We start from the raw sequence: 22287 nt of genomic DNA, 5'->3' as shown, positions 1-22287 counted from the left end.
CCCCCTATCTCTGCTGGGCCTGGGCGGTCATGACGCCGATGGGGATCCGGCTTTCCCCACTCGGGGTGGCCTTTTGCCTGCTGGGTATGGGAGCGCACCTCTATGTGGGGCTTGATAGCCGGCTGCTTCGTCTCCTTTGTGCTGGGTGGGGCTGCTGCTCTGGGTGGCGGCGGCCTAATGGACCTCCGTGAGCTGCTGGCAACAGCAGCTGAGTGTGTGCCCACAGAAATGGCTCTGCGTGTCACCTGTGGCACGCGTGCCATAGGTTCGCCACTACGGTCCTAGAATTTACTGGAAAATAAATGTCCATTTAACTATTTTTCAGGCTAAGATAGATATTATCCTAGGGCATTGCATATTTGTTAACATTTTTTCTATATTGTGCATACAATTTGTAAGCAACTTCTCTCTCCCTCTCTGGAATTGTGAATAACCAGGACTTTGAATGACAAACCTCACCAACATTGAAGTTTCATTTGGTAGAAAATGATATGGAGAAGGACTTTATCAGTTAAGCCGAAACATAAAACTATTCGTCCTTTGCACCTTGGTTGTTAATCACTGAAATATTCTGAGTTACTAAGACTTATATGTTTCTCTTGTTAAATTAGATGTAAGAACTGTTTTTAATAACACCTCCCTCACCCTATGATGGTGATGCAAATCATTCAGTACAGGGTGTTTTTTTTATCCTTAGTTTTATTGGGGGAAAAACAGCATAAGGTATAATAGAGAATGCAATGACATATGATACAATGCAGTACAATCCAATACAACAAGGGGCCTGGGATAAATATGACAGAACAGGATGCTCTTCTTGAGAATCTGCTTTAGGACAGTAGACTAGAGTTCAAGGAAGTAGATATAAAAATGAAGATCAAGAAATTTAAAAAGAATCTTAGATTACGGAAATGGTAAACACATCTGAACTGTTCCCAAAAACCTTACATGAACATGTCCATGTAATTGACAAAGGTCAAGTTCAACTCTAAAGGATCTTCATCTCTGACTAAAATTAAATACAGTGAATATAATGACTCCCTTTTTGTTTAAAATTTTCCAGTTTCCCATTAAAAATTACAATCCAGCAGTTTCTACTAGTAAGGCCATTCAAAACTTTGGAGAAAGTGCAGGCTATGTCTCTTCAATTTGGTCTTTAAGAGGACAGATCAGTCTGGACTTCCTACTATACCATAGGCTTATTTTTTTTTTACAACAACCGTGGCTTGTGATACCAACTGGGATTTAGAAAATTGAGCAGGGGTTTCTTAGGAGATCTAATTTCAAGGGCATGCTTTTTCTTTTCTTTTTTCATTTTTAAATTATGAAGCATTTTCCAACTTTGTGATATGAAGCAGAACTCTTTAAAACAAAAGCATCAAGCCATTTGCATGTGCAAGTCTTTGGGGTACCTAAGTAGCTGTCTGAACAGCAAATTCTTGAACTGCTGGTTAGCAAGAAAGTCTGCTTCAGAAATTCCTCCTAACTTCAGTCCAGTTGTTATTTGATCCAAGAAGAGGTTTCTTCATTTCTTAGTTTTTGTTTTTTTTTTTTAGAAAAAATTACTTGCCTGTCAGCATCAGTTACCAATGCCAGACGTCCATAATCCCAGGCCACTTTGCGCAAAATGGAAAAAACAAACAGCAGTGCCTGTAGAAAGGAAAATAAGGAAATATAAGGCAAAAAATGATCATTTGGCAGTGTCCCCTGCTCAGCCTCTAATCCTACCCCGATTCTGAATCCAAAAATACTCTGCAAAAAATAAATAAATTGCTCCATATCGAAACACAGAACCTCTTCATTGGAAAAGCCAAATTTGCTAAGTCATACCCCAAAAGACGCTTATGCAGATTGCATAAAAGACAACATGTATGTACATCTGGCCTGCTAACTGCAGACTCTAATAAAGGATACAGACCATTTTTTTAATTATTTGATGGGTAACTTCAAGGATTTCAGACCTTGTGTTTGCAGATTAAGACTTATAAATGTCCCACATCTGCAACTATTTCTGGTACTCAGAAAGCAGAATTATGATGCCTGATGTGACATCATATTCCCCTCCAGTTTTCAATAATGGAACCTTCTCCCATGGATGTAGAATAGGACTTGACTTTGGAGCTTTCTGGATTTTGCTGAAGTACAATTCTGAGCAGCTTCAACCAGCATGTGGGCAGCTGGAGGCCATGGTTCAGCCACATCTGAATGACCACTGGTTCCCTATTCCTTTGGCAGTGCATATAAACTTAGATTTAACCTACTTTCAGTGTATACAAGACAGCCCAGGTTCTTTTTTAAAACAATTTTTCAGAATGCTTTAAAACAAAGTAAGATCTGAGGAGGTAGGTGCAAAGGATGGCTTACACCCCCCACCCCTGCTCCTCCAGATATCTAGGGCTTCAGATCAGTTACTTCTGCCACCAACGATGAACTTCAAGTGGCAGAGCTGGAAATAACCTTAACCAGATACTTTTTGAGAGATGGACCACTACATGTTAGGATTGTTTAGGCTGGCAAAATCAGGGGAATCAATCATAATTAGAAACCTTTATCAGAATGCAGCAGCATGGATGCTGGGTGGCACATTCTAGAGGTACAAGCCACCACATTCTGATAAGGATTCTAGTTCAATCATCATTCCCCTCACCTGTTTTGAAATAGCTACAAAGTTTGCCAATTCAAGGGACAGAGTTGAGTATAAAGCCTTACATGACTTAGGCTCAAATTACCTGCAGGTTCCCACCTGTTGCATAGCCAAACCCACATTCTTAGATCCTTATTCAGGTCTCACTACAAACACATTTAACATCAACAAAGTCTGCCTTTTTCTGTGACGGATACTAAATGCTGGAATAAATTGCTAATGGGAATGAGGCAGAATTATTTAAGCGGACGGAATATATGTCAATAAATTATTTACATCATCTTAGATCCTTGAGAGCTTCTAGCAATCCGGACAATGTGCTCTTACATTACACATGAGTTGCTGTCCATCTTTTGTCCCACAAAAGACCTTTGTCTGCTTACCCAGGCAAAGCAGGCTGGCACCTTGCAATGGGTGCCAAATTGCAGTGGAGTAACAGAATGAGCATGCCAAAGATCCTAGATAAGAAGCTCTTGTTAAACCAATGTGCTCCCTCTGTATGAGGTCTTGCCGAGATTGTGTGCTTTGAACACAAGCTAGGGGACCACAGCCACTTACAAGAAAGCACATGAAATCGAGGGCGAGGACAGTAGGCACCCCTCCGAAGGGCAATCCCTGCAGTACAGTACTGCGGATGCGCGCACTGTAGCAGTAATCATTGGTGCTGCTGCTGCTGTTGCAGCTGGAGGACCTGCAGGTAGTCCCTGCAGAGCCCAGGGTGACGATCACAAAGGGAAGCATCTCTATTGCTTCATCGTTTTACCTGCGGAAGAAGGAAAAGAAGCTGGTTAGAAGCAAAGGGGGAAAATGCCAGCCTAAGTGGCAGATTATTTGGACAACCAAGCAGGATATGGAATGACTAGTTTCCTTTTGACAACTTACCCCTCCAGGAATCATTGCCTGAAAAAATGTGAGTTTGCTTCACTGCCCAAGACTGAAAACAAGACTGCAGGATACTCTTTTTGATGAGATGCCATGCAGATATAACCCCACACAATTTCCTATGTTTAGAAACATCTAAGAATAATAAGGATAAGATAACCTTTATTGTCATTTTTTACTGAGGGCACACTGGCACACATTAAAAATGGAATTCTGTTGCTTGCTCTCAAAAGTACACACATACACAACACTTATAAACATGCTATATACAACACATGTATATACCTTCACCTTTACATATAAATACATATAAATATTAATCACTGTCCATCTTGAATACATAGCGGAGACCATATAAAGAGTACCTGCCTATGTACTATTTTTAATGTAATTTTGAAGAAAAAATTAAGAACAATAATAAGAATACAAAGTAAAATAAAACAGAGGAAAAGAAATAATACGCTAAAAGTGCAATATGAAAAAAAAGGAAAAGAAAATAGAAAAATGAGAAAGATAGAAAGATAGAAATGAGTATAAAAAAGTAGGTTCCAATATACTTCATAGCAGTTGATAAGTACAATTATACTTTAACCTCTTTCTCTAAAGTTACATCATGATTGCCTTCTAAATCTCTACTCTTGAACCATGAAAACCATAAATCACGTTATTTTATTTTATTTCATTTCATTTTTATGCAAAAAGTTCATAAGAGGTTTCTGGTCACCAGTGGAAACTGTAGATAGTTGTCTTTTCTCTAATCAAAGAAGTCAGTTTGTCCATCTCAACAAATTCTGTCAATTTCACCAAACCACTTTTCCATGGTGAATAATGCTGAATCTTCCCATCTTTGCACATTTAATTTAATTTATTAATATTTCTATACCGCCCTTTTCCCGAAGGACTCAGGGCGGTGAACAGGGCAAGAATAAAAAACACAGAATTACAAAAGTTAAAAAATGATTAAATTCATGCCCACTAAAAAACAGTTAATACATAATAAAACCACAATAAAATACAATAAAACCCCACCAATCCCCCATCAGGCCAGGCCGGCTTGTTCGAACAAGTATGTTTTTAGATCTCGGCGAAAGGAGCGAAGATCGGGCGCCGTCCAGAGCTCAACCGGTAACTGATTCCATAGTTCTGGGGCGCCCACAGAGAAGGATCTCCCCCTGGGGGCCACCAATCAACATTCTCTGACCGGTGGCACCCTGAGGAGGCCCTCTCTGTGGGAACGCACAGGGCGGAGGGAAGTTGATGCCGGCAGCAGGTGTTCCCTAAGGTACTCCGGACCCCTGCCATGTAGGGCTTTAAACACCATTACTAGTACCTTGAATCTCACCCGGAAGACAACTGGCAACCAATGCAGCTCACGGAGCAGAGGTGTAACATGGGACTATTGGGAGACTCCCAACACAACTCTTGCGGCTGCATTCTGTACCATGTTGCAGCAGTCATCTTATATTGAAATAGTCTTCCGTGGCTTTTTTTTTCTGTTTGTCCTTCAGTTTTAAAAGAAAAAAGTTCTTCTTTTGTATCCTTTTTTTAATTCCTACACATCCTTCTTCCATTTTCTTTTTAAAAGCATTCAAACTATTGGCAACAGTTGTAGTCAGCTTTTTATCATTTCCTCAAACAATTTCTGCAATAAATATGGTGAAATGCCCTTAACTGTAATTTGTTCTCTCTTCCCAATTTTTCTGTTTTTCTTGTTGCCATTATGATAAAGTGAACATATATGAAGTATTAGGGTGAAAGTAAAAAACAGGCTTCTCCTTTTTTGTTTTGTGTTTTTCTGCCTTAAATATTTAATCCCAGTTAGCGCTCCACAGTTTGGCTCAAATTACCCTTATCTTCTTATTTTGTACCAATTATATACCTTGTTTAATAGTAAACAATCAGCATGCCCAAGAAGATCCAGTCTGTCTAATTAATTCTAATGTTTTTCAAAGGCACTTTTGTCAGGAAAAAAAAAATGTTTTGTTTTCTAAAATCACTGTGCCCTTTATCCATTTAAAACGTCCTTGAATCTGGATCTTGTTCTGCTTTTTTTAAATGAAACTCTTTTAAGAGTTTAATTTAAAGTCTTTTTAGTCTTCTTAATTTTAAAATTAATTAATTTTATCCAAAGTTGTTTGTGAAAGTGAGGTTTTTGCTGGTTATATGTCCATAAAAAGTGCTCAGCAGATATGGGTGCGTTGACATTCCCTCAACTCCAGAGCCACTCAAATCACAATCAACCACAAAAACTTCAATTCCTGTAGTATCCTTGCAAAGGTATCCAGAGTGCAAGTGGGGGAGATTCCCCAATCTCCCATTTCTCCAGAAAGACTTTTTACCAGCCAGAATTCGTCTGCTGGCTGCCGGATTTCATCACAGTCCTGTCCAAACTACCGGAGTCATTCACAGAGACCTCTAATCCGCCACAGGTCCTCACCCAAAAGCAACTGAATTTCTGCCTATATTTTGATACGGGTGGTGAAGTTTCATCTTTTTTCTCTGTACTACAATGAAATAAGTCCTTTTAATCCCTGGAGGTTTCATGTACTTCAAGGACTCACTGAAATTTCATCAGGTCATACAGGAACTTTCAGTGCTAACAAGGCTGGCTGGATGAGCACAACATTCATTCTGTCCAACTGATCATAAATATAGGGTCACAGCCTATTCTTCTGCAGACAATGTGGATTTGGCACAGGAAACTTACTAAAGCCAATCCAACTAAGAAAGAAAAGGAAATAGGGAATGTGCTTCTAGTAGGATGCTAAAATATAGTCAGTGTTATGGTTTTTCACAATATGGTACAGAACGTAAGACACAAAGACTGAATCTGTTTTTCCTGCACAAAAATGTTTTATTGTACAAAACTAAACTCATAATTTATTCCACTCTTTGCATTAATGTAAGTGTAACGGAGATGAGCACCGGCCCCTAGAGTTGGAAATGACTAGCACGCATGTGCGGGGGGAACCTTTACCTTTACCTTTAAATACCATTCTATTTCTAGGATTATTTAATCCATACATTTCTACATTCTTTTCTATTCCTACGGTAGCACTATGTTTTCTTAACTACTACTTCTTTTAAATCACCCTTTCCCTCCCAGCTCCTTAGCTCTTGCAGTCAATCTCACTCCATTTGCATCTGAAAACCCTTTTCACTCCTTTATAGACTTGCCAATGGGCTTTTTTCCTCCCTCAGCATTCACAGTTTGTGGCGCTGGTTGGTAGGGCTCTGCACCTGGGTGGTTGCAAGCAATGGGTTTGGTTTGGTTTTAGGCTTGCTTGGGGTTTTCAGACTCTAGATAGACTTTCCTCTCCCTCATATCTCAGTTCTGCCTCTCAGCGTCTTGCAGCTCAGAGAAATTTCTCTTGCAGAGACATTTGCACACACCCATGCAGATGCTTGTTTTCAGTTTGTTTTTTTTTAAATAAAATAAAATAAAACTCTCCAATTAAGGGGAAGGTGGGATTGCTTTAACCCTCCTTCACCGGTAGCACCAAAACTCTGGATCCCAGGAAGAAAACTGCTCACTCAACAAGGTGAGTTCACTCTTCCACAGTCAATGTTGCCAATCCTGATCTAGATTAAATCTGTAAAACCCATTTCCTCAAGCCCAGGGCTGACTTGGTATAGCGAATTGTGTCTAATGCTAAAAGATGAAGTCTGGTTCTTTCAGGTTGCTTTATAAGTCAAAAAACACAAAACACCATCCCACAGCGAACATTGGCAACTGAGTATGCTTCATTATAAAACCTGCAGTGTCATATCACTGGGGTCCCCCCCATTTTCTCTAATTAATTCCTACTGGCTTGAATGAGGCTGACCCACATGGATGAAGGCTGGCAGAAGAATGGTAAACAAAGGGCCATGCAGGATATTGATTGACAGGCAGTGCACATAGAGGGAATCACCATCTGGCTGCCACTTGGGCTTACTTAATAAGAGACATAAAAGATCTGGGAAGAGAGCCATGTTATGAATTAAATTCAAAGATGGGATGCAGAGACAGGGAGAAGGGGGCTGCCGTAGCTCTAGATGGACAAAAAGACAAAAAACCAAAACAGCAAGGTTGAGATCTGAGAGTGCAAGTAGGATTCAGCACTGCGAGGATCCTTTGAAAAAACAACAACAGTAAGACAAAAGCCTGCACAAATGGATAATCCTGGACAAACTATGAATGGTCTTTTGGAATAAAAAAGAGTTATTCCATCTTACTATAGTAGGGGCTTATAGTGAAAAGATAGCGGTAGATTATCATGGTTTTAAAATGCACAGTGTCCCTTTTCTGGATGTGAGATAAAAAGGAGCTACTACACAGGCAGTGGACTTGGTCGTCTCTTTTTCAACATGGGTACAAAGAACTGAATGATAGGATCTAATTTACATGGAGCAAACAGAATAAAAAAGTAATTTATTTTATTTTATTTTATTTATTTTAATTCCATTTATATCCCGCCCTTCTCCGAAGACTCAGGGCGGCTTTACAAACTTAGCAGTAGCCTTCATTCTATGTATATGCCTGCTTATTAGGGCTTTCACACACACCCCAAGCGGCATTATTACAAAGTCAGCTTAATTGCCCCCAACAATCTGGGTCCTCATTTTACCTACCTCGGAAGGATGGAAGGCTGAGTCAACCTTGAGCCTGGTGGGATGCGAACCTGCACTAATTGCAGGCAGCTGGTGTTACTTAAGGAGGCATTAGCCCACTGCTCCACCAAGGCTCTGAAAAGGATCTATGTTTCAAGTTCGAATGAGTGAGTTAGGGGGAAAAGAAACTCCATTTCTGGATGTGTTGAGAGCATGGACCCCAGAGAATCCTGACAGTGTGGCCAACTGGAGGAGTTTGTGTTAAACATGTTTTAGCTGATCATTTGAAATTTGTGTCCTAGGTGCTATTGCTATTGCCTCTGAAAACAAATAGGCAGCACCACACAAGCATAGTCTATTCTGCTTCAATTTCTTCAAAAAGCTTCTACAGTGAAGATTGTTCTCTCCCTCTTCTTACCAGACTCCCATTAGGACCATTCAACTCAAAACAGAGTCACAAACCACCCATTTTAGATTGTGAACTAGCCACTTTTGTCTGAATATTAGGGAATGTTTAAAGGAAGAGGAAGAAGCTGGCTAGGATGTCTTTGGGCCAGCCACTCTCTCTCAGCCCAACTTTACAGGATTGTTATGGGGAACAATGGAGGAGGAAGGAGTATGTATGTATGTATTAGGTATGTTCCCTACCTTGAGTTATGCATAAAAATAATGAAAGTGAGATAAATAAAATAAGTAAAAGTATAGTTTTTATAAGTCCCATACAATAAAACTCAGAGAGTCAGCTTGCTGTAGTAGTTAAAGCATCAAGCTAGAAGCTGAGAGACCATGAGTTCTAGTCTCCCCATAAGGCAGGGGTGTCAAACTCAATTTCACTGAGGGCCGCATCAGCATTGCGATTGCCGTCAGGGGGCCGGGTGGGTATGGCCAGGGTGGGCGTGGCCTACTGGGTGGGCGTGGCTAGAGTGCGTATGGCCTACTGGGTGGGCGTGGCCAGCTCTACATCGTTGGCATCAAGGGTGCCTATGGGGGCCTGGGCAGGAGTGGGGCAGATCTGAGGGTCTCTGGCAGAAGGAGGGTCTCTGGGCCAGGGCCAAGGCAGTGGGGGCCGTTCCCTCACTGTTTCCAGGATGGCTTCGCGGGCCGGATCTGGCCCCCGGGCCTTGTGTTTGACATGTCTGCCATAAGGGAACTTGGTGACATCTGTACTGTCTGTAACTAAACGGTCCTAAATTGGAAAAGAAGTGACCAAGATTGTTAATGTCATCTTATTTAACTAATTTATATACAGAATATGTAATGAAAATGCTGGACTAGAATAAATAGGAACTGGAAAAAATCAGTAACAAAGATCATATGCTGATGATCTGATGATACCATTTTGATGTCTGGAAACAAGGAAAACCTTGTATTGAACCCCAAACCTGATCTGTTACTCAATATTAAAGAAAACTAAAATTACACAGATAGGTAATACCGTTCCCAGAGAAGATTGGTGGAGAATAAATTGAAGTAGTTACAAACTTCATATTCCTATGTTCAACAATTCATAGAGACAGTGATTGTAGTGATGAAATAGTCACAAGCTACTTGTGAGAAAATTATGACGTATCTGGACAAAATATCAAAGTGCAGAAATATCATGCTGACATTGTACTTGCTGTCAAAGCTATAGTATTCCTAGCTAAAACATATGGCTGTGAAAGGTGGCCCATGTGAAAGGATGGAGAAATAAAAATAGATACCTCTGAATTATGGTGCTGGATAAAGTTGTTGAGAATAGCTTGGACCACCAGAAGAACAATCAGTGGAATTCTGGATGAAATACAAGTTGTCCTTGACTTACAACAGTTCATTTAGTGACCATTCAAAATTACAACGGCACACGTATTGATGTGATATTCATATTGCTTGTAGTTATTTAATAAGAGTTAAAGTGCGATAGATTTAATAGTTTATTGTTGTTTGCATAAGGTAGATTATGATTGTTTGTATTTTTATACCCTGTATTTAGCTCTGGGAAGTCGGGGAGGGGGGAGGGGGAAGGGAGGGAGGTGTTGGGGAGGGTTGGGGAGAGGGGAGGGGGTTGGGAGGGGTTTTGTTTTGTTAAAAATGTATTGTAAAACTTTTCAATAAAAAAAAATTACAACGGCACTGAAAAAAGTGCCTGATGACCGTTTTTCACAGTTAGGACCTTTGCAGCATCCCCATGTGATCAAAATTCAGATGCTTGGCAACTGGTGCACACTTACAACTGTTGCTGTGCCCCAAGGTCATGTGATCACCTTTTGCAACCTTCTGACAAGCAAAGTCAATGGGGAAGCCAGATACACTTAACAACCAGGTTACTAACTTATCAACTGCAGTGATTCACTTAAGAACTGTGGCAAGGAAGGTCATAAAATGGGGCAAAACTCACTTAACAAATGTCTCACTTAACAACAGAAATGTTGGAGTCAATTGTGGTCATTAAGTCAAGGACTACCTGTAAAACTAGACTTCTTATTGGAACCATTAATTATGAAGTTAAAGATATTTTGGACATCTAATGCAAAGGAAGAAGTCACTGGAGATGTGCCTGATGCTGGAAGAATGTGAAGGCATTCAAAAGAAGCGGATAGATGACAAGGTGGTTAGATACCATCACTCATGATGCAAGCATAAACTTACAAGAACTCAAAGAATTAATGATAGAAAATTCTGGCATACTGTTGGATCATGAAAAGTTGGAAGCAATTGACACTAACTCTGAATGCAATGCTTTTTAATGAAATAATAATAATAATAATAATAATAATAATAATAATAAAAAAAAAAAGTTGGAAGGGACCATTTCAGACAAATGGCTGTCCAGTCTCTTCTTAAAAACTTCCAGTGTTGGAGCATTCACCACTTCTGGAGGCAGGTTGTTCCACTGGTTAATTGTTCTAACTGTCAGGAAGTTTCTCCTTAGTTCTAGGTTGCTTCTCTCCTTGACTAGTTTCCATCCGTTGCTTCTTGTCCTGCTTTCAGGTGCTTTGGAGAATAGCTTGACTCCCTCTTCTTTGTGGCAGCCCCTGAGATATTGGAACACTGCTATCATGTCACCCCTTACTCTTCTCTTCGTTAAACTACACATACCCAATTCCAGCAACTGTTCCCTATATGTTTTAGCCTCCAGTCCCCCAATCATCTTTGTTGCTCTTCTCTGTACTCTTTCTAGAGTCTCGACATCTTTTTTACATCGTGGTGACCAAAACTGGATGCAGTATTCCAGGTGTGGCCTTACCAAGGCATTGTAAAGTGGTATTAGTACTTCATGTGATCTTGATTCTATCCCTCTGTTAATGCAGCCTAGCACTGTGTTGGCTTTTTTATTAATGCTACATAATGTATAATAATATAATCAATAGAGTTCTATGTATGCTACTTCTACAGCATGCAAAGTGTAAGAAATACATTATTATGGAGTGATAAAAACCAGCCACTCTCCTCATTTGCACAATATTTTATTTGTCAATTTCATATACAAGAAACAAGGAGAGAAATATCTATACAATTACTGACATATACGAAGAAATCAAGTTTCTTCCAAAGCCTCTTAATGTATCCTCTGGATATATTAATTATCAGAATCATTATCTTCTAATGATTCTGACCTTAAAAATCAGACAATCTAGTGCAAAGCATTTCCTGGGTTTTGCTTAGCCAGTTTTGAATAGAGAAATCTTTCCAGTGAAATATTACTCCTGCCATAGCAACCAAAGTCAACATTTGCGTCACAAATGACTCTGCAATTATTTAACACCGTCTACTGATTCCAATCTATAGGTTCTGCTATAATTTCAGTAATCTCAGGAAATATGCAGATCAAAAAAATGTGCACCACAGTGCAAGATAATCAGCTACCCAAACATGTACTTCCAGCAGCTAGCAAAGTCCCTATACGTGGGACAGGCTGTGTAGCAAAGGCATTCTCACTGAAGGGATCTGTTTCTGCCACTCTTCAGCCCCACACTGGGAGAGTTCAACAGCTGTAGCATCAACAGGGTCTCATTCAGTCCCCATCTGACCCTCTCAATCAAGGCACAAGCAGGCTGACTCAACCCCCCAGGACAAGTGTTCGCATATGCATCACTTCTGACATTAGAGAGTAGCCAACTATTTTATCCTCTTTCCCTCTGAGACCACAAAGGGGTTTCTGTGTTTTTATTATAATTGTTTTAGCCAAATAACCTCCAGGTGAGGGTGATTAGACTCAGAAAGAAATGCAGCCAGCTTCAAAGTCTGAAGTTGGGCTCTTCCTGAAGGAGCATCACCCAACCCACCAAGCACAAAACCTCCACACCTTTTAAAGATCTCCTTTCGGCACTTTCAACCCCTTTCTGATTTCATTAGTAAACAAGTTGTTGGTATGATTGTCTAGCCAAGAAAGAGGGAAAAGGTGCTGTGATTTCAGACCTTGCTCAGGTCCTTCCTGGGTTTTGCAACTCTCTCTCGAAAATTTTTTGCACCCTTGCCTTCCCCTGTAAAATGGGAGAAGAAATGACTCCAGGAGAGAGAGAGAGAGAAAAAGGAACAAGAAGAGTCACCACCTCTTCCACTTTTGGGGGACAGTACAGTTCTACAATTGCTTGCTTTCAATTATTTGTTTTTGATTTGCTGAGCAGAATATGCCTCTCTTTCCTCAAAGATGTCCTTTAGATGCAGTGCAATCTTTTTATACTGTGAAAGGGCTCTTTTTCCTAGTCCCTCACTCAGGTGTCCCCTATCCTTGGGTGACAGCGAGACCGGTGGCATATACATTTAATAAATATACAAAAATAAAAATAAAATAAAATCATCTTCTGTGGAATGAGATTGTGTGAGTGTTACTGCTGAGAATTTCTTATGATTTGAACAGTAGAGCTCTGCTCTCCCCTAAATCTTTCATCTCCTTCCCTCAAATTGCCTGGAACTTACACATGTTCCCAATGTAAAATTCCACATACAGTTGCAAGAAAAAGTATGTGAACCCTTTGGGATTACGTGGAGTTTTGCATGAATTGGCCATAAAATGCGCTCTAAACGTCATGTAAGTCACAACAATAGAAAAACACAGTCTGCTTAAAATAATACTACACAAACATTAGCTGTTGTCATGTTTTAATTGAACATAAGATGGAAACATTCACAGTGCAGGGTGGAAAAAGTATGTGAACCTTTGGACTTAATAACTGGTTGACCCTCCTTTGGCAGCAATAACCTCAACTAAATGTTTCCTGTAGTTGCAGATCAGACCTGCACAACGATCTGGAGTAATTTTGGACCACTCCTCTTCACAAAACTGTTTCAGTGTAGCAATATTCTTGGGATGTCTGCTGTGAATCACTCTCTTAAGGTCATGCCACAGCATTTCAATCGGGTTGAGGTCAGGACTCTGACTGGGCCACTCCAGAAGGCGTATTCTGTTCTGTTGAAGCCATTGTTTTGTTGAATTACTTGTATGCTTTGGGTCATTGTCCTGTTGCATCACCCATCCTCTGCGGAGCTTCAGTTGGCGGACAGATGGTCGTACGTTTTCCTGCAAAATGTCCTGATAAACTCTGGAATTCATTTTCCCATCAATGACAACAATCCGTCCAGGCCCCGAGGCAGCAAAGCAGCCCCAAACCATGAGGCTCCCTCCGCCATGTTTCACAGTGGGGATGAGGTTTTGATGTTGGTGTGCTGTTCCTTTTTTCTCCACACATAGTGTTGTGTGTTTTTCCCAAACAACTCAAATTTGGTTTCATCTGTCCACAGTATATTTTGCCAGTAGTGCTGTGGAACATCCAGGTGCTCTTTTGTAAACTTCAAACGTGCTGCAATATTTTTTGGACAGCAATGGCTTCCTCCGTGGTGTCCTCCCATGTACTCTATTCTTGTTTAATGTTTTCCTTATTGTAGATGTGTCAACAAAAATGTTAGCATGTGCCAGAGATTTCTGTAGGTCTTTAGCTGACACTCTAGGATTCTTCTTTACCTCATTAAGCATTATGCACTGTGCTCTTGCAGTCATTTTTACAGGACAACCATGCCTAGGGAGAGTAGCAACAGTGCTAAACTTTCTCCATTTGTAGACAGTCTGTCTTACCGTGGACACATGAACATCAAGGCTTTTGGAGATACTTTTGTAACCCTTTCCAGCTTCATGCAAGTCAACAATTCTTGATCGTAGGTCTTCTGAGAGCTCTTTTCTGCGAGGCATGGTTCACATCAGACAGTGCTTCTTGAGACCAGTAAACCCAAAACAGGTGTGTGTTTTTAAAGGGCAAGACAGCTGTCAGCAACACATCCAATATCATCACACTGATTGGAGTCAACGTTGGCTCACTCCTGGCTCCAATTAGCTCTTGGAGAAGTCATTAGGCTAGGGGTTCACATACTTTTTCCACCCTGCACTGTGAATGTTTCCATCTTATGTTCAATTAAAACATGACAACAGCTAATGCTTGTGTAGTATTATTTTAAGCAGACTGTGTTTTTCTATTGTTGTGACTTACATGACGTTTAGAGCGCATTTTATGGCCAATTCACGCAAAACTCCACGTAATCCCAAAGGGTTCACATACTTTTTCTTGCAACTGTAAGATATCGTATTTTATCAAACTGGTGAAAAACTACTTTTTCCATGATCCCCCTCCCTTTTTAAAATAGTTATCTGTCCTTGCCAGCAAGGGAGCGAGCGCCAGCTTTGGAACAGTAAAGAACAGCAAAGCTATAATACTTCTCCATTTTGCAGGTGCTAATAAGACACTTCATGAATGTAACTGAAGGGGATGAGCTAGAGTCTAGACAGATGAGCTTGACAGTGAAACATTGCACGAACTGGCAATTTAATAGGACACAACAGAGGTGAGACTACAGAAGACCGAGCAGGAAAAGAGGATGTATGCTAGCAACTGAATATTTTTTTCATTGACAGAGATCAGCCGTGTGATAATGAGAGTCAGTGTGAAGAGAACATGTTTGCCCTGTGTTCTCTCAGAAATCTGATTCTTCAAAAAACAGTATCATTGAGTTCTGACAGACTTTAAAAGATTGTTCCCCAAGCTGTTATTATTACTTAATTCCCTTTTTAAAAAAATTGTCCCTCTTTATTTTGCCCAGCAATTCTTTTATAGTCTGAAAAAGGATACAAGACTTTTTCACAAAAGCACTGTACTTTCCTTATCCAGAAAGGATAATCTCTTTTTTTCTGTCAAAACTTCTCCTGCTTTCATTCATATTTTCAGATACTTAAAAACAGGTTCTAAAAAAGATAAGTAACTGTTCATTGTAATACATACAGGGGCAAAGTAGGAGATTTTTAGGATAAAGCTTAAGACATAATACCATTACGGAATGATGTTGCTGAGAGAAAAATTGCTTTTTATGTTCTATTTGGACACATCCAGTGATGGGAAGTCCTCCACAGCTTTGGGGTAACTGATTTCATGAAGATTTTTTTTAAAAAAAATATTAAAATATAAATACATAGCAATTTTTAATATTTAAAATATGTAGCAGAGCATGGTAAACTTGAGATTAAAAGGCTTCACTGTCTTAACTATATAACGTATTGTATTGATAGTCCTTTTCCCTAGGGAAAAGACGGCAAATTAGAGGCCTCAAACCTATCTTTGTAGTTTTGTGAGATATTCCAATACTGAACCATTTAGTAACAGGAGTAATTTTCTTTCCAGTTTTCAGCAAGAAAACATGTTATGTTTCCAGTATATATCACCCTCAAAACGAGAAAAATAGGCTGAAAATGCCAAAGTTATCCCAGTAGAAGCCTAAAAGTTTTCTACTTTACCTCTGAAAAACCAAGATGGCATGGTGATATAGTCTGACTTTCCATAAAATCAATGAAAAGTAATCTGGCATTGTCTTATGTTGAGGTTAACTGTTGGTTATCTGCATTTTAAACAGATAGAGGAAGAGGAGGAAGTGGTGTTTTGGGGATCTAATCTCTTCCTGTCCAGGATTCACGGAAACGGGTATATCCCATTTTACAGCAACCGCTTTGGCTTCTGAATTTGTTTTCTTTGTAAAATTTATTAGCCACCCATCTTACTATAAGGTAACTCTGGGCAGTTTACAATATTAAAAAAATAAAACTGTACAAAACCTATTGATATAAATACAATACTATAAAAATCCAGATAATCAGCCTGGATTCAGAGGATGTTTTGTCTAAAGCTCTAAATAGCTTGTATCCAGGGTGCCTGAAGGACTTATTTTTTCCCTTATGACCGTAGAAATCCTTTACAATCTGCTAAAGAAGCTTTCCCTGGCATCTTGGCAATGTCCAACGCCTTAGTTCCTGGGTTTAGATATATAACCGCACTGCATCTTGCCTACAGAATGGAAGGCTTACTTTGGAATATCGTTTGGTTGAAAGGCCACTTGTCCTGTCAGGAACCTGACCTAGCAGTAAGATGGAATACCCATATATTGATCCTTGCTAAGTTACTTTTTATGCTGCTGACTGCTCCTCTTTTATTCATTTTACTATGTTATTGTTTGGTAAATATTTGAAGCCTGGCTTTGTTGTAAGTGTTTGTAAATTTCAAACCTTCCAATAGTACTAATGCAGCAGATCATAAACGCAACAAATGAATTAATGCAAGCAAATTTCACCTGCTACTGTTCGAAGAATGAAAGTGAAACCGGAATGCCTTGCTCACGCAGACAAACAGGTGGTCCTCGACGTACGTCCACAATTGACCCCCAAATTTCTGTTGCTAAGTGAGTTTTGCCCTATTTTACAACATTTCTTGTGACATTTGTTATGTGAATCACTGCTGTTAAGTTAGTAACACGATTGTCAAGTGAATCTGCCCTTCCCATTGACTTTGCTTGTCAGAAGGTCACAAAAGGGGATCACATGACCCCAGGATGCTGCAACCATCATAAATATGAACTAGTTATCAAGCATCTGAATTTTGACCGTGTGACCATGGGGATGCTGCAATGGTCATAAGTTTGAAAAATGGTTATAAGTCACTTTTTTCTGTTCTGTTGTAATTTTTGAATGGTCACTAAATGAATGGTTGTAATGGCAGACCATTCTGGGAGAAGAAGCTCTGGGAGATGCATGCTGAATTGTCTACAGAAGGCTTTGACACCAGGCAGGTACTACACAAGGCTGTTTAACTGGGAAGGCCGTGTATTCTAGGGCTGAACTACCATTATGGCAAAACAGCCCAACACACACACACACACACACACACACACACACACAAGTCAATACAGCAACCCAACCATTTAGTTTAAACTGAAAAATGATTAGATCCTCTTTACTTTATTCACATTTAGTTAGAAATCTCACGGTTAGTTCCCTAGTTAACCATGTACAGATTTGCAATTTTGTAAGGCATCTGAAGGCTTAATCCTCACGTTTGGATAATTGACTTCCATATTTTATGTCAAAAGTCTGGGCTGAACTAGGCAATGCTAGTTTTCTGTGGCCAAATGTTTCAGGAATAAGATTAGAAAGGGCTACGTAGGTTGTTGACCTTCCACCCATCAATTAAATGGCAGTGGAAAACGGCAAAATTCTATGCATTTACCAAGTTCAACCTACACTTCAGATCAAAAAGAGGCAATGACAGTGCTGCATTCAGTCTCTGCACCAAATTATCTATAGCTGTCACAATCTTAGCTATAATGAAATATCTGTAGAGAAAGGGAGAAAAAGTTTGGTTTATCTCATTCCTTCTTTTTCTGGCTTGTATGAGGTACTTAGTGCAGTATTCCTTCCTAGCTAGATCAGGTTTTGAAATCACTGTTAGGGACAATAAACGCAGCTCAGATTTTCAAGTTTTAGTGGTAGATGAAACAACTTTAACACCACTCCTGCACGAGCTGCATTGGCTTCCGGTTGCCCTCTGGGTGCAATTCAAGGTGCTGGTAATTACCTTTAAAGCCCTACATGGCTTAGGCCCGGGGTACTTGCGAGACCACCTGCTGCCAATGTCAACCTCCCATCACCCGGTTCGCTCCCACAGAGTCGGCTCCCTCAGGGTGCCGTCGGCCAGGCAATGCCGGCTGGCAACCCCCAAGGGGAGAGCCTTCTCTGTGGGCGCGCTGACCCTCTGGAATGAACTGCCCCCGGAGCTGCGGACAGCCCCTGACCTTCAATCCTTCCGCCGTGACCTGAAGACGTGGTTGTTCCAACAAGCGGGCCTGGACTGATCGTGGTTTTTAAATTTGGTTTTTATCGGCTTAAATTGTCCTTTATTTCTTTATTTATTGTTTAATTCTTTTTTAATCTTTGTATTCTATGTTTTTTAATTTTTTATTGTTGTGAGCCGCCCTGAGTCCTTAGGGAGAAGGGTGGCATATAAATTTAAATAATAATAATAATAATAATAATAATAATAATAATAATAATAATAATAATAATAACAACAACAACAACAACAACAATTTGATGCAGCTTCTAAAATAGTTGATCTAACTGAAATATAAATCCTTAACAGCAGCATATTTTTATAATATTATAGCATAGTTCCCTCTGGGGATTAAATACTTTCCAATTATTTATCCCCTGAAGTATTTTTCAGATAAATTTAGAAATTGGTGAATTATTGGAACCTCTTCATCCATTTTGATAGAGAATCCTTTTTTAAAATGCATCTACTCCAATAAAAAAAAGTTTGATACATTCCCAGATTCTGCCATTTTTAAAATGTATTTGCTCAGGTAATTTATTAGTTTTTATTTTTCTATGAACCAATATTTCTTAGGCTTCTAAACTATGTGCAACTGAAAATGGGATGTGTTAATATGCAGTACAGAATCACATTTTTCTGTAGAAGTTCCTGAAATAATTTATTTTGAAGCTCCATTTTCATAACTATTTATTTCAAATGTCATTATTATGTATGCATACTCAAATAAAAGCAATGTTTTTCTTTAAAAAAATGATTATTACAATCTGTAGTACTGTATTCCTTAATGTTGATGTGACATAGCCACAGTTTTTTGCAAATGTGAGTATCTGTGACCTCATGTCTGTTCAACCTTTCAAATAATCTCTAGAGCAGGCATGTCAAACTTGCGACGTCACGCAATGTTGCATGCTATATTGTGACTTTTTCCCCATTGCCGGCAATGGGGTGGGCGCGGTTTTGGTGTGACGCATCCGGCTTGCAGGCTGGTAGTTTGACATGCCTGCTCTAGAATCATATATAAGTTGTTGCAAAACTAGTTTTATGTTGCAAGAACAGCAAAATAAAGTACATGGGAGTAAACAACTTAACTGTATTTCATTATTTTGAATTAAATGTAACTTCAATTTAATCAAGATAATTTTTGTTCTTTAATATGGCCTCCAGCTCACCAGATACAGATGAAGCTGAAAAAAGGTGTCTAAAAATAAATTGTGGGATTGCCTCTATGAGCATGTAGTGGTTTGGCTTATGTCCAAGAAAACATTGCAAGAATTGACTTAAATCGAATGAATTTCATCAAACAAAGAAGTATCTATAGTCTTGGTAAAAGTTGGCTACTTAGCAATGTAACCATTCAGATACATTAAGTGAGAATGTATAGCTGTCATAATGTATTTGTGTACTTTACTAAATGTGCTTTAATTATGTTAATAATTAACAGGAGATCTGATCAAAGGTGACCATTTGTGTAGAATAAGGTAAATTGATGCAGGTGAGCAACCTCTTTCAGCTGCAATGTCAAAAGGAGCAGCAGACAAATCTATTAACTGAAGTTGAAGCTATTTACAAGAAATCTGGCAGAGAATTATATTTTATACTACTAAACTGTGTGCCAAGAAATACCTGCTACTATTTATGATCTTAAAGAACTCTTATTTGTAAATTATAGGAAATCAAACTGTGATATGGGTGCCTGTGAAAATTACCCTTTGATGCTCTATTTCTTTAGGATGAGAATATTACTAAAGCTGAAGTCTGTAGCACAGCTGTGCCTGGAACAGTAGAAGCTGGAATTAAGGTCCCTTGAGGGTCAGGGCACTGAGCTGAAAGAAATCACAAACCTTTTCCTTTCTTGTCCCTGGACTACAGCACCATCCTCACTCTGTTACTTTCTATACCCTGACACTGTGTAGCCACATCATTATTCCTAAAATAGAAGGTGTATTAGCTTGAGGAGGAAAAGATGACAAGAGAAACACATGTTGACAAGTTGCAGGATACCTCAGTGGAGGAAAGATTTCATGTCAAAAGGCCTGCACATAAACAAGCCAGCCACATTCTGGACTAGATGAGATCTACATCAACATGCAACAATTAGTGTCATCCAGGGTGTAGACATTTTACCTGCGAGTGAGATGGAGAGACACGTTAAGACATGTGACTGGCAGAATGTCACAGCTAAAAAGCTACAGAGTTGAAGACTCATCAGTCTGGGGAAATCCCAGAAGTCCACTTGTTGAAATACATTTCTACTTTTCTGGTCTACGGTGCCTGTAGAGAGGATTAATATATTTAAGGAAACAAGGCATAATTTGGTAATAAAATATATTTTAAATTTAGTATTTAGTAGGATGTATATAATTGTTTTCACCATTATAATCCTGAGGTTTCCTTCACTTCAACAGTTATTTAGCTTCAAGCTAAAATTCCAACCAAATCCAAGCAGATTTGGCACAATGTTCACATATAAGTATAATCGTAGTAAAGATCCTGAAAGTTTGCATGTATGAAAACTAAACAACCCAGTCTGAATACTCAGTTGAAAGACAGAAATGGAATAAATATATTGAATAAAACAAATACATTCAGGAACATGATTACTGTCAATTGTAGAGATTACAATGCTAATTTCTCCAGCGGTTAGGATCCAATTAATAAACTATCCACAAAAGAATGAGGAAAAACCCCCAAATGTGAGTAAGCCGCAATGTGTTTGGGCCACTGTCTCCTTTTAAAAGACCAAATCCATCCCTTCTTTCCATAAAAAAGACCATCCCAAAAATGCTGTGGGACCAGACAGTTCAGACTTTACTATGTCTATATTCACTTATGGACAGTTCAATGCTCCTTCATCATGGGAAACTAGAGGTGCGCTTCTCCAATCACATCTAGTAGCATGTGAATTACTGGAAAACCAGAGGACCTTTCTCTTTCTAGAACAGCACCTTGCTTCTTGCTGGGTGCCAAAACAAAGCAATCGGAACTCACTGATTCTCTGTAACAGTGGATCCAATAGTGTGGTCAATTATGGCTAATTGCTTAGATTAACATAAAAAGTGTTGTGACTCAAGCCATGACAAGCACTCCAAATACTCTGATCCTTAAACCTGGAGAAACTTTACAAGATGTTATCATGTTGGTTGTAATCATTTTCAAAATATCAAAGAGTTCTAGATCTTCACCTCTTGCAAGCACTATTAGACTAGGCTGTCAAAGAAGAAGGCAAATGCAGCCTGGTTGTTTCGAGTTCTAAATTTAAAATGGATCATTCTAACCTTTTACTGTTTAGAACTCAAAGTTTTTCCACAATGGTCTAAATAACTCCAAATCTCAAACGTGAAATATTGTGTACAGGTTTGGCTTCCTGATCCTCCTTTATTCGTCTTCTAACAGTCTTGACAGTCAATGCTTATTCATTAAATGTGTATGCTGCCTTTATTTTGTATGACTCAGAGCTGTGTATATAATGCTCCTACCTCCTACTTTTCCCACAACAACAACCCTGTTAGGTAGGTTGTGCTGAGATAGTGACTGGCCCAAAATCATTCAACCAGCTTCTGTGCTTACAGATTAGAACTCTTGACCTCCCAATTTCTAGTCCAGCAGTTTAGCTACTACATGAGCTTCCCTAGATACTTTCCTGCATTTGATGTATTTAAATGTGCTTCTTTAAATTATGGATTTAATTATGCTTTTCAAAATCCATTTCTATATTCCCATACTGACTCACTGCACATACTTTGTTCTCTTTATTTGGGCATTGCTTCCATTTTTTTAAAAGAGTCTTCATGGTTTTCTCCTTAATTACCTCCTTGTCTGTTCTTTGATAGTGATAGCTCTAGGTCAAGCTACAAAGGCTGAATATAAAGTAATGTCTCCACTGTTGTAAGTCACCAACAAATGGCAGTATTGATGTGCTTGAAGCTCTGACATGTTCTTTAGCATCTGTTCTTTCACTTCAGTTGGCAGGAAGTTGCTGTGAGAAAAGGTTGTATTATCATCCTTTGTGAAACAGAAGCCTGCAGTGAGTACTCTTCAGTGTCCTTT

General features: G+C 39.3%; 1 protein-coding gene across 5 annotated transcripts in view; it reads right to left on the bottom strand.

The window, feature by feature from the left end:
* The window catches only part of TMEM63B (transmembrane protein 63B), a 96674-nt gene that overhangs the window by 38583 nt on the left and 35804 nt on the right, over positions 1-22287 (bottom strand). For 4 of the 5 annotated variants that reach the window (XR_014490780.1, XR_014490781.1, XR_014490782.1 and 1 more), the window contains exons 2-3: positions 3203-3407; positions 1567-1650 (exon numbers count right to left, since the gene is read on the bottom strand). Coding sequence is in view for 2 of the 5 variants with exons in the window: in XM_083349112.1 (XP_083205238.1) it covers positions 1567-1650; positions 3203-3385 (267 nt within the window). In the remaining 3 variants the exon portion in view is untranslated. The remainder of the gene's footprint in view (positions 1-1566; positions 1651-3202; positions 3408-22287) is intronic. The other variant, XM_083349113.1, reaches the window with a different exon arrangement.

Source organism: Vipera ursinii, assembly GCF_947247035.1.
Source record: "Vipera ursinii genome assembly, chromosome: 1".
Lineage (NCBI taxonomy): Eukaryota > Metazoa > Chordata > Lepidosauria > Squamata > Viperidae > Vipera > Vipera ursinii.
This window is presented reverse-complemented; position numbering and strand designations above follow the sequence as displayed.